At 35.7% G+C, this 13,033-nt stretch overlaps 1 protein-coding gene across 5 annotated transcripts in view; it reads right to left on the bottom strand.

Moving 5' to 3' along the window:
- UNC13C (unc-13 homolog C) overlaps positions 1–13,033 on the bottom strand; it is a 233,908-nt gene that overhangs the window by 109,642 nt on the left and 111,233 nt on the right. For all 5 annotated transcript variants that reach the window (XM_040601370.1, XM_040601366.1, XM_040601367.1 and 2 more), the window contains 2 exons: positions 10,209–10,436; positions 4,910–5,051 (listed from right to left, as the gene is read on the bottom strand). In XM_040601370.1, the coding sequence (XP_040457304.1) occupies positions 4,910–5,051; positions 10,209–10,436 (370 nt within the window). The remainder of the gene's footprint in view (positions 1–4,909; positions 5,052–10,208; positions 10,437–13,033) is intronic.

The following is a 13,033-nucleotide window of genomic DNA, read 5'->3' as shown; positions in this document are numbered from 1 at the left end:
ATTGTGGTCTACTGTAACTGAAGTACACAGCCTTTGGTTTTTGCTGTAATTTGTTTCCAGTTTCTTTTTTTGGTAGCTTCTATTTCTGTTTAGCCTGTTACAAAAGTACTTAAATTCTTTTTGGACGTATACTCTTAAGCCATTTAAAGAAAACATGCTATATACCACTTTGTGATACTAACCATAGATACACTCATATTGTTATTTCAGATGGACGTTGCTTTAGCTGTAGGCCATTACATATACCTAAGATGCCTTCCACAAACTAAAGGAATAGATTTTGGAAGACAATAATTTGTTCTTTTAAGTGCTATATTCATTCAGTGAGTCAACACTGATGTAATTGGAAAGCAGATAAAAATCAAGGTGCCACTTGGCTGCATGAACTATCTATGAGAATAAGTAGCTCAAAACATAGCAGATTAAAAAAAAACCCACAACCATAGCAAATAATGGATCATTGTGGTTTTTAAACCACTTTACAAACAAGCATAAGAAATACATTTTGTATAGCAGGTAATGCATAGAAAACAATTCAAGAGTTGAACCTTGCTAAAGTCTTAATTTTATTCTCTTATACTAAAATATCTTGGATGTCATACAGTCTAGACAGAGAATGGAAAGTGATAATAGAGATTTTGTTCTAAAAGTATAAAGAAACCCCACAGTTCTGGAAGACAGTAGGAGAGTGAACTGCAGGTATTACCCTCATGTTTATTATTATTGCCATTACTGCAAGCCAGAACCAGATACGCCCATGGCATTGCTATAAGAAGTCTGTCCATTGTTGTTAAGTGTTCAAGGTGCGTAGTGTCTCAGGAAATCTATCTGTTCTATACGTCAGTAGCCCCACTGCTGGCAAAGTTTTTCTGAAGTCTGATTTAAGCCTCTCTAAAAAAAATTTGTGTCTATTTCTTCCTGTTCTACTATAATAGTAAGCAAGGAAAAAAGATTGTTCCTTTTGTCTTCACAGGAGAAAGGATGTGCTTAAAGACATCCTTACTTTCACTACTTTTCTCTAGCCTGGACAGTCCCAATTCTTTTAACAGTGTGGTCATGGGCCATGCTTTCTGATATAGCAGAATGAGACTAATTATGCCTTTTTTTGCTTTAGTTTACTCTGTCATAACAAAAAGAGTTGCATAAAATTAACCTAGATTGACAGCAGTTTGAAAAAAAAGACTCAGACCAAACACACTGTACTGTGAAACTGAAAAACATTATTGCTGAACAAACAATTTATCATTTGAATTGTTGTTTAACAGTGTTCTGCTCTGTTGTTTGGGGCTGAGGCTGTGAGATACAGTTATTTTAATTAGCAGGATGTCTCTCAGCGACTTTACTGCTTATTGAAGAATTCTTAGAATGGAAAAATCCAGTAAACTAATTTGTATTTTTCTACTACCCAACTGGTTTTGTGTAACATAATTCTCTTATATACTCTTGCTTATGAAACAATCCTTAAGCTGCTTCAATAATTCTTACAAGAATTTGGAGATGTGTGCTTGCTAGACAACACTGCCAGAAAAAGCAGATTTCCATATTTCAGCAATCAACCATTGAAAATAGTCAAGAAATGAATGACAGTGGAAAACAGTTTTATTATAGAGTATAGACCCAGAAGTCTGTACAAAGCTGAAAACTGTATCGCCAAAATCTCTCTTCCTTGTAACTAAAAAATAAAAATGCAGCCCCTCTTCCTGTATGAGATGCCACAACCAACCAGAAGAGGAAGGGTGACAGCTTGTAAGACTCTTCCTTTGCTCTGGCATTGAAAAAACTCTCCTATCACTGATGTTTTATTGAAAAAATAAAACCTGCTCTGTTATCTCCTTTTTAATAACGCCAATAGAAAAGATCAAAGCCCTTACCACCTATATTGCATTCATTAAGGAGCATCTGCTGGCCTGTTTACTTCTCTATATTGTGTATAAAAAATATACATTTCAAGGAAAGAAATATTCTTGCTCTGATAGTCTTGTTTTTCTTGCAGTATGTAACCTCTACTTTAGTTACGGTTTATGAGTTCCCATATTAAAATCTATGCCAATATCCCATGGTCATTTAGCAGAGTGTTACATTATGTTTTGTGAGAAATATTCACTCTCTGCTTACCATATAATTGTATTAGGTTTATGTGTGATTCTGCAAACTAGAACACGCTCTTACTCTATCTGCTATGAGAGAGCAAATGCACAGTGGGGAGCCAGTCTTTTTTCCAAGTCCTTGTTTTGGAACAGATGAGGAGATTTAAATGCATGTTTTGGTATTATGAGAAAATATACGATTAAAAGACTTTGAGATACATTTTATTTCTGCAATTTATCATTTAGGAGTTATAATGATGATTAGCATTTGATTTTAAATAGGGCTATCAAATATCACCAGTAGAGCCTAATGAAAGTTCCTGAGTCAATGAGATAGTTATATCGATCTACTTTAGATTTAATCTTGTAGTTAAACATCTATAGTTTACTTAATACACTTTAGAAATTCTCATATACTTTTAATTGAAATCCAATGCATTCAATAATTCAGGGAGATAACTATTTTAGAAAGTACAAGTGCTATAAAAATGATTGAAAATGTATTCGGTTCAAAGCAGTTACTCAGGAGATTTACGCTATAGTAAGGTTTGGTGGTTGTGGTTTTTTTATGTTATTGCTAGAGCAGAAAATGATAGTAATACTTAATGCTGGGTGAAAAAAATATGTAGTATGTTCACTTTTCCAAGGATTTTATGATAGCTTTGCCCACATCTTTGAGAAAGTACATTTACAGCTTCATGCCAAATTTGCTGACCTGATCATGCACCTTTAACCCTATGCAACTCTCGCAATTAAATACTAGAGAGTAATTAATCTCCTACCTTTCGTTACTCACAGTCATTCAATGAGCTAGACACTTCAACTGTTACTGAAGTAACACAACATTTGAAAACATGATCTGTATAGTGGAAGCCTGTAAAAAGTTTCCGAGTGTTTTCTCTGAATTAACAATTCATCTTCAGTACTGGCATTTGAATCTGCGAAAGAAATGGGCTACACCATTTAATATAGTTGGATTACCTAGTACCGCTTCCAGACAAATAGAAGCGGCATATTTGGTCGTACCTCCTTCAAACTCACTAGAAAAATTATAACCTGCTCACCAATAAGGTAGCAGATTTTTAGTAAAAAAAAAAAAAAAAAACCAAACAGAGAAAAGAAAATAGCTGTTGTGCTACATGCGGTGCTTAGGGATATGGTTTAGTGGTGGACTTGGCAGTCCTGGGTTAACAGTTGGACTTGATCTTAAAGGTCTTTTCCAACCTAAACGATTCTATGATAACAAGGCAACTTCTCATGTTATGACACTGCACCTCCTTGAAGAAAAGAGACCGCTATTTCAAATGCCTGATCCCTAACAGAATATTTTTCCATGGCTAATGTAGGTAGGAATAATGACAACTGATGTCTTCCATACAGTAGGAAAGAAATGTAAGAAGAAACTAAACAATGTTATAGCCTGAAGACAGTTATTTCACATTGTGCTGAGTGCTTATTTTGAAACTGTCTGTTGCACAGGGATCCTGAGCTGTTGTTCTGCTGCTTTGTAAATTCAAGGTTGCCTAAAAAAAATGACACATCATTTTTATCATCACCGACACATGATTCCATCAAGTTGTATCAAATTAACATCTAATTTTGAATAGCACTATTAGGCATAAACATATTAGACTTCTATAACATAGTAATGAAATGTACCACTATCATAATACCACTATTATAATGTGTCAACAGTTTGCATATATTCTCAGTAAAAATGCAAAAAAAACCTTTGTATTTTAGAAACACTGAAATTGTATATCCTTTCTTATTATTATAATTTCATATTTTTATAATTTACAGGGGTTTCACACAGCTTTTCTGAACAATTTTAAAAGTCTGCCTAAATAAATAGTTCTCTTTCACTTAAAATTTTCCAAAGGAAGCCTAAGGTTTACATTAGCTTTTCGAAATCCCTAACTGGCTTTAACAATGGCAGTTAAGTGCACATCATGTACTGCGGCACATATAATCAAACTGAGCAAAGAATAAATGCTGAAATACTTTTGCTACACGTAGAGGAATAACAGCGAGCAAATTGATATCTCAGTCAGGTATGTGTTGTATCCTAAGGCAGTATTTTCAGGGAAGGAACAGCACAGTACCTGTGAATTGGGATTTCCTGCACTGTAACATGTCTTTCCAAAAGAAGTTCTAGGAACTAAAACTGGCATGAAATCATATTCAAACCTTAGTCAATCCGGTACAGACTGAAACATCTACTTTGCAGTCCAGGTTGAACTCCTGTGATATGCTGACGCCAAACTTTACAGTATTCAGCTCAGAGGCTGTGGCCAAAGGAAGGAGAGAGGATTGTACCACACCCTCGCCACAGCAGACTTCCTGACAACACTCAGTCTTGGAAAGGAGAGGTATTACAAACAGCCCTGCCCAAAGACTGAAGCATACCAGTTACTTTCAGATACCCTACTTTCACCCGGGAGAGTTGCAATGTTGAATAAAAACACCTTTAACTTGCACGGTCAGTATCTGAGATGTAGGAAGGCATTTATAATGCAAACGTTTGGTATGTAAGGTCAAGGTCTGAAAACTGTTACTTAAGTTCCCTAAAAAATTAGAATAGACACCACCAGTAGATGCCCCAAAAGACATAATCATGAGCTGTATGACTGCTGTATGATAAAGTCACAATAAATTTATATGCTCTTTCCATTCAGAACTTGCTAATTTATTAATGCTATGAATATGCATAGTATAGACAACAAATATTTTCAAATTAAAGTAATTATTTCACTTGGTAGCATTATTTTACCTAGACATAAATTAAAAACCCAAGAAACTACAGTATCTTCTATACTTACAAATAGAATTTTTCATCCCATACTGGATTCAGGTTTCCAAAAATAGTCTTTGTTCTCCGCTTGTTTTTGCCAACTTGCACAGTAACATACGGGTCACTTGAGCCAGTTTTGTCCTTAGCCTGTAAGCCCTGAGCACAAAGAACTGCAACAAAAGGAGGGAAATGTGCTTTAGCCCTCATAGCCTTTCATTGCCAAGAAATAGAGACAATTACAACAGCAACAGGAAACAAAGACCTCAAACTGAGGGCTCCTGAAACAAAGCTTTCTGGATGAATTTTCCCAACATCTGTTACACTGGAGATAGACAAGGCTTGTCTAACTACCCTTCTGGACTTACAAAATTTGCAAATATAGTTTAAAAGAGTAATACATTTAAAGATTCACTACAGAATGCAAAGCAAATACTTTTCTTACCATGCATAATTCAGATACTCTTCTCAAGCTTTGGTTTAATCAACATGGCAAGTAACACAATGCTGTTGTATAACTTGGCTTGAGGCTAATAATTCCCTAAAATTTCAGTTTTCCCCAAATAAATAAATAATGATTTAAAAAAATTCTCCAAAGATCCAAACTAAAGTTTCCAAAATAAACCCTCCAGTTTTCAAAAATCTGCACTGTAGATTATGTAACTAAACCTGAGGGATACGATTATGACTCTGTAATTGGTTTTCCTCATGTGAGAGATGAACCACGAGGATTTTCAGAATAGTTCCTATTCTGTCACAGACAGGGTGACAGTTCAGATCAATTATCATTAACTGTTTATGTATTCATCAGTCTTTCTGACAGTTAATGTTGGTGCATAATTAAAGTATATGTATTTTGTGGCAAATAAAATACACACAATTTGATTTTCCATCATAATTCACAAAACTGGAAATCTCAGGAAAAAGCAGAACCATCAAATAGCAGCCTATCAAACCCAGAGAGCTGCAGCTAAAACACCTGCCATGGCTCTTGGCATCAGCAAAGCTTGATCTTATTGTTTTGCACATATTATTTAAATCCTCTCAAGTGATAACATTTAGTTAACATTTTCTTATGTCAATCATTTTGAATAATGAGTCTCCCTTAGTGCACTCAGAAAAATGATTACATAAAAATGGCACCTTCTTACTCAGCAGATCAGCTCCCAGTGTGGGTTCAGACATATCTGCTGACTTCAGTGAAAAAAAACGTTAAGTTTCTGTTACGTTTTTCACACTCCTCATTCCTGAAAAGACTAACTCTTAGGAAACTACTAAAGCATATTTTCTCTTCCCCATTCACTATAGATCCAAAGGAAAATTTTTAGAAGGCAAGGAAGTATCCCTCTCCTATGCATGCAGGAGATTTAAGTGCCAGCTTAGAACATGTTTTCCAGAACTCCTAACTATAAGGCTGGCCTGAACACAAGGCAGCCATGAGTATGCTTTAGAGGCCTGGTAACAGTCCCAACACTCAACAACTGTTCTTTTGAGTTTCATGCACTGTCCCACACAACCTTCAGAATGGCCTCCCGTTTTCCTAAACCATCTGACTCACAATCCCAGATTTTCCCTAGATTTCCTCTGGCACATATCTGCTCTTCTTCAGCTCCACGTACAGTTTACGCACTGACCCAAATGTGACTGGGCTTGAGTCTGGACTACAGAGCTATGTGTAGCTAACAACACACCTACAAACTCTCATGGAGTAATTAATTCATGGTCCACTTGACCAGTGCTTTACTTCTTCCCCTCCTGAACGCCAGCTTTACATTTCATCATTGGAAAGCAATTCAATCTCTCAGTGACCCTTCCTTGATGCATAAAAAAAAGGTTGCCATGGAATCTAAAAGTACTATAGTAAAATTTTTTGAGCATGTAGCCCAAATACATTTATCGTTTCCAAATTATATACACATACCAGTGTGCTAATACATTAGGTACATTCAAAACCACACACAAAACCAGAAATTAGAAAAAATGTGAGATTAAGACAAAATAATATTTAATTTTTTTTAAAAAAAATTATGTCACAGAAAACCTTTGGTTCTCACAAAAAGCATATTACTAATAGTAATATTTTTAGTGAAAGCAATGTGACTGAATATGCATCATTATTTTTGAAAATATTGATTTAACACTTTGTGATACAGTAATTTGAAGATCTGGGTGTAAGTCCAGTTTACTTTTATACTCAGTTTTAATGGTTGCCATAGCTGAAAAAGATATGTCACAAGGACACGTAGATCCAAATGGAAGAACTGTATCACTGGCTGCACTTACTAAATCACTACACTCATTTTTAAATCCCATCCACCAATTACACAAAAGTTTTTGTTGAAATTCAGCTGGTAAATTTCTGTCTTGCCTGATGTCAACCAGTTGTTCTTGCAAAGTAATGGGAAAGCGTTGCAGATTTGTATTTTTAACAAATAGGTTCAAAACCCACTGGAACCTCTCATTTGGAAGATTTTTAAACAGGGTAAAAAATTCCATATCCAAGTTTTTTAAATCTACAGGTCAGAGTTTTTGTAGGTGACACACATCTGTTTTGGCAGCAAAATGACATATGGAAACATTTCCAAACATCTGTTTTCATAATGCCCTCACCATAGCATAAGTTTCTTTCAAAAAGCAGTTACTTTCTCACTCCTTGTTATAACATCACCTTTACCTCGAAAGGACAGTTTAAACACGTTCACTTTTTCAAAAATATCTGCTAGGTAGCATACTACTGACAGCCAGCTGTCATTACAGAAAGACAGGGAATTGGAAACGCTTCTCTTTTTGTAAGAGGAAAATGTGTTACTCATCTTTGAAAACCCTTTTACCATTTGCTGAGATAACCAGCAAACCTCTGTGCAGTGCAGAGGGGTTTTATTGTCACTCTCCCATCTCATCACTAAATACTGTAAGGACTTACTGTAAAGAAGAAAGACTTCACAGAAGCCATCAAGTTTGACTGCAGCAAATGCATTGAAACCTGGCTTAGGAAGTTTGGGGTAAGGGGTAAATGCAGAAAAACCTCTGATGTATTTATTTATTTATTTATTAATGATAAGTAGAGCATGATGCCAGTCAGGGAAGGAATTTACAGTCTTCTATAACTTAGGACCCAACATACGCTAAGCTATTTATGTGGAAGTACGTATCTGTGAAACACCAGCAGGAAAGACCACTGCTGTTGCCTTTCCAACTTGTTAATATTTTGGTCCTCAGGAAGCCTGGGTTCTCTTTCCATCTTTCTCTAAGAGCCAACAATTAGCTTAGGTTTGCCTCTAACTTTCTTCACTTGGTGTGGGAAATTCTCTTCAGGGTATAGTTGGCAAACTGAAGGAAGTGTTCACTTGTACCTGTTTGGCACCTGTGAGGCCACACACAGATGAAATATTGCTTCTGCACTTTGAAGGTCCCCAGTAAAACAGACTGACAAACTGGAGAAAGTCAATAGAGAGTTGTCAATTTGGCTAGGAGGCTGGGGCACATAACATATGGAAAAAGGCTAAGGGTCTTGGTTTGCTTACCCTAGAGAAATGAAGACTAAGAGGAGATCAAGCTGCAGTCCTCAACTACCTAAAGTGCATGTGGCAGAGACAATGAGTTCCCAGACAAGCCCCTCTAGTTGAGGATGTCCCTGCTCCTTGCAGGAGGGTTGGACTAGATGACATTTAAAGGTCCCTTCCAATTCAAACTGTTCTATGATTCTATGAAGCTGGACTATTCTCAAACCACACAGTGAAATAAGATGTCACATCTGTAAGCTGAAGCAAGAGATATCACAGCTGGATATAAGGAAAATGGTTTTACAATGTGAGTGGTTAATAACTGAAAAAGCTTTTCCAGTAAGCAGGACAGGTTTCCCAAAGAGAATGTGGATCTCCATCCCTGGAGAGTTTCAGATCCAGTCTGGACAAAGCCCTGAGCAAGCTAATCTAACTTTGAAGTTAACCCTGCTTTTAGCAATTGGTTTGAATATACTGTAGAAATCCCTTCTAGCATCACTTCCTGAATTATTCTATGATTCATTTATCAGGTCATAGTTCTGAAGAACTCAAGTGAGTATGATTTGTACTTCTAAAAGAGAAGAAACAAGCCATTCAGCAATATGCGAGTTTTGTATCAACACTAGTAAAGTGATGTTTACCCAGCAGATAGACAGTCTGAAAACATTTACACATTTATGGAGTAACTTGTTCGAATGATGCCATCCATCTAGTCAGGGTATCCTAGCCACTTGTTTCATAAACAAAAGAGTATTTTTTTACAGAGTGTCTGTGTTTGATCTTACAGAGGATATATGAAAAATATCTTGTAAAATAAGTTATGAAAATTACCATATGTACAGATGTGAAACACTGGGCACCAAGAACTGACTTAAACATATCTTTTATGCAAGTTCCTGTTAAGTAGTGAGAAAAATGCATGTGTTACTTAAGCATACACCACTTATTTAAAAAATATAGCTTTTGTTTCACTCATTTTTAGAAAAACTGACCACTAAAATCTAAGAATAAGTTCCTAAAGTTAATCTCCTTATCCCACATAACAGGAATAATACAAATCCTGGAGAAAGGGTAAATATTTGATTTACTTTTAATATCAGAAAAGGGTTTATTATTTTTCATTACATTAGAACAAAATTGAGGCTAATTTAGATGTGAAATCTAATCAGTCCTTTAATGTTTCACATTACTGCCTTTCAATTCTTTGGTCTTTTAGCTTAATCTCTATTTGTCTCTAATCCAATATCACATAGTCAGGTTGACCTCTGTAGTCAGCTGAGCTTTTATTTAGATTTTCTGTGCTGAGGTTTTAATTCAAAAGCTGAAATGTCAGTCAGATGGCCTGGAAATCTTCATGAGCAACCAGGCTAATGCGGTTGTAAGCAATCTTGAGTATGTTCTGGGTGCGCAGGTTTCCCTGGCTCAGCATCACTAAACTGAAAGAATGGATGATGAGTTTTAAACTAATGGGGTCTGGAATTGCAAGCTGCAATGCTCTTAGCATCACAGCCATTGAAAACCCATAAATGCAGTTGTGGACTTTAACTCTTGCAGTTGATGACAAAAAGTTAAGCACTAGCACAGGAGATACTGGTAAGAGATAGAGGAGACACAAGACGACCATTTACTTACATGGCACATAAAATAATTTTGCCAACAGCTGTAGCTTAAATCTCTTCCAATTAGCATGCTACAAATTCAACTATTTATAGATGCACCAGGTATGCAAATGAACACACAGTTCCAGGTCTAATTATAATAAATCTTATTCCTGAACAAGGGGACTAGGAAAGAAAGAGATCCTAAAGCAAACATTAGAAAATTTACCTGTGATTGTTATTTTTGCTGACCATTTGGATGTTCCATCCAAAACACTTTGTTTTGCTGCTTTTGTATATTGTACAAAATCTTCTTTGGAAATATTAAACATTTCCTGGATCACTTCAAACACCTCTGGTCTATTTTTTTCTCTAATCTTCATTCTTTCCTTCATAGCACTAATAATATTCTGTGTTTTATCTTCTGCACCATGTTTGGAACTTTTCTCAGCAGCTCCTGAAATGAGAGAAAAAGACAATACTTTTACTAAAAAGTTGCTATTGTATTTCTTTTTTTCCCCCTAGAGTCTCCAGCCAATTCTCGGTACTGCAGTACTCAAAGAAGATATGTGTTTCATGTGGATAATATCAAGCGTCCTGTATTTATTCCTTGTGATATGTAAAATTATCAATTCATTTAGTTTAACATGACAGGTTGATATTCAACTTCAATCAAGTATGTGTTATACCTAGAAATATTTATTGAATCAGTACTATTCAGTACTAATCGGTACTGTGAAAACATCTGAATATTTGAGTAACTTTTTTTACATAATTAGGCATACTGATTCTTCCAGAAAGGTGTGTAGAATTGTGCAATATCTGGGCCTGTCTGCTCTGTCCTTTGCTTCTGTTACTAGAATATGTAATATATATAAAGTACATAATATATATATTACTATATAGAAAATAACAGAATATATATATGTAAGAATATTTCTTTTTTTTTTTTCCTAAGTCATAATAATATAATGATGTTTTCACTGCTTGCTTTCTCTCCTTTTGGAGTAAGATGGTACAAGAAACCATACCTGGTTCGTTAGGACAACCCACCCCCCCTCCCCCAAGTTAGTAGAAACAATATTTAAGCCAAGTGTTTTCACCTCATTTTTCAGAGAATTTTTTGTTTGGCAGTGAGGCATTAATCCAAACTCTTGACACGCTCTCTCACAGTGGAGATTTAGCGAATAGTAGAAAGAAAGATGCATAGCAGCTTCAGACAGTTTCTTAACTGCTTAAAGATATATCTCAATATTTGCTGATGCTGTCTGCACTCATGGAAAGTTTTTCATTCCTTCCTGGAACATTGTTCATTAAAAAAAATATAATTATCACATAAATCCACTTAATGAAGCATTAAAACATCTACTGAATGTAAACATTCACTGGATTTAAGCATTTAGATTAGTTTAGGACTACCCTAAACAAACAGTCCTGTAACACTGATGACATCCTCACTCTGGATCAGCAGTGCACTCTATCCCTTCTTTAAACATTGTGCATGAACAAAGGAGTGCTTCACAAAGCTCCGTGTTAACAGTGGGATCTTCTGATGGCTATTTAAGGGGCTCTCCTATGCCTAGGCTCCTAAAGAGTAGACACGACGTTATACTCAGGTTTCAGCTGAATAGATTAAAAGGAATGCTTTTCCAAGAATTCTAACACCGGAACCACCCAGGGAATTTCTGCAAGGAATACTGCGTCTAGTAGATGCAAAGAAGGTTCTGGGAAGAGTGAGATGAGGACAGAGAATCTTATGAAATTTAATTTTGCAAATTCATTGTGTTAAGAGTGATGTGAACCTTACATTACATTACAGTGCTCTTAAGAACTGCAGGCCAGGGATAGGTTTATGAAATAGAAAGATGCAGATGTATTAATAGATGTAAATATTGTGGCAGTAGATAATAGAAAACCATCTAACTAAAACAAATGTATTTTCAAGAAAGTAATACATCGCTTTGCTTCAAAGGCTTGTGTCATGCAGCTGGAAACCTAGTGACAGAACACAGGTATTGCAGGGTCAGTTCTGAGATGCAGCAACACTTGCCCTCTTTTGCCAATACACTGGCAATGATTCACAGCTTGCTCCAAGTGTAAAATGGCTGCACGCTTTGTTTTCACATTACTACAAAATACCAGTGTTAAAAAAAAAAAAAAAAGAAAAGAAAAATAAAGAAAAGAAAAAAGGAATCACTAAATTGTGGTATTACAACTCAATCATTAGACACCACACCTGTGCCGTAGTAGTATTAAATTTTAGGGCCTCTTGAGTGACCACCCAGAAAATAATATATCACAGGTATGGAACAGACAGGTTTCTCTCTCCATTAAAATTGTCATTACTGATAATTTCAGTAAGTAGATAAGGATGGTAGAAGAATTCAAAAGATATTATCTATGTGAGAATAACTTCTAGACTGTAATAACCTGAGGCGGTATGTCAAGTCTACCCTTATTTTATAATGTCTAGAAAACAAAGAAAATACTCAGGTGATTTGCTGATTTGTCTGGAACATCAAACCTACCACAGCTTTTACTGTTTTAAAAAAAAAATTATAGGGAGACCATGCTGTCACAGGTTTTATTCATGGTTCTTCCAGGAGAGCTCTGAAGAGATTTCTCTCCCTAAAAAATCATACCTGGTCTCAGAAGCCCTTGAAAAGCTGACATGAAGTTCTTATAAAATGTCCTTTGTCTGTCAGAGGAAAGTGTTTCTGATAAATGTCTCTACAATACATGTTGTATTGGAATAACCTAAGTGTACTCTTGAAAAAAAACCAACAAATGTCCATCTTGGAGCTGAGTAGTAGAAGAGAAACACTTGTCTAGTCAGAACAGTATTAAAATGCTGAAAGCAAAAATTTAAATTCCTGCAGTGCTCAACAGGCCATTTTATCTTTCAATAAGACTGACATATAAAGCAAGATGGAAGAACACTACACATTTTATAATCAATGACACATTAACTCTTGCTATAGGTATTGCTAAATTTTAGCTCATGTTGTTAAATACTACTTGAGTGTTCAAGGAACGGAGTGTGACCATCGTCAT

The sequence above is a fragment of the Falco naumanni genome, chromosome 7 (genome assembly GCF_017639655.2).
Source record: "Falco naumanni isolate bFalNau1 chromosome 7, bFalNau1.pat, whole genome shotgun sequence".
In the NCBI taxonomy this organism is placed as follows: domain Eukaryota; kingdom Metazoa; phylum Chordata; class Aves; order Falconiformes; family Falconidae; genus Falco; species Falco naumanni.
The sequence above is the reverse complement of the archived record's forward strand: the minus strand, read 5'-3'. Positions and strand labels throughout refer to the sequence as shown.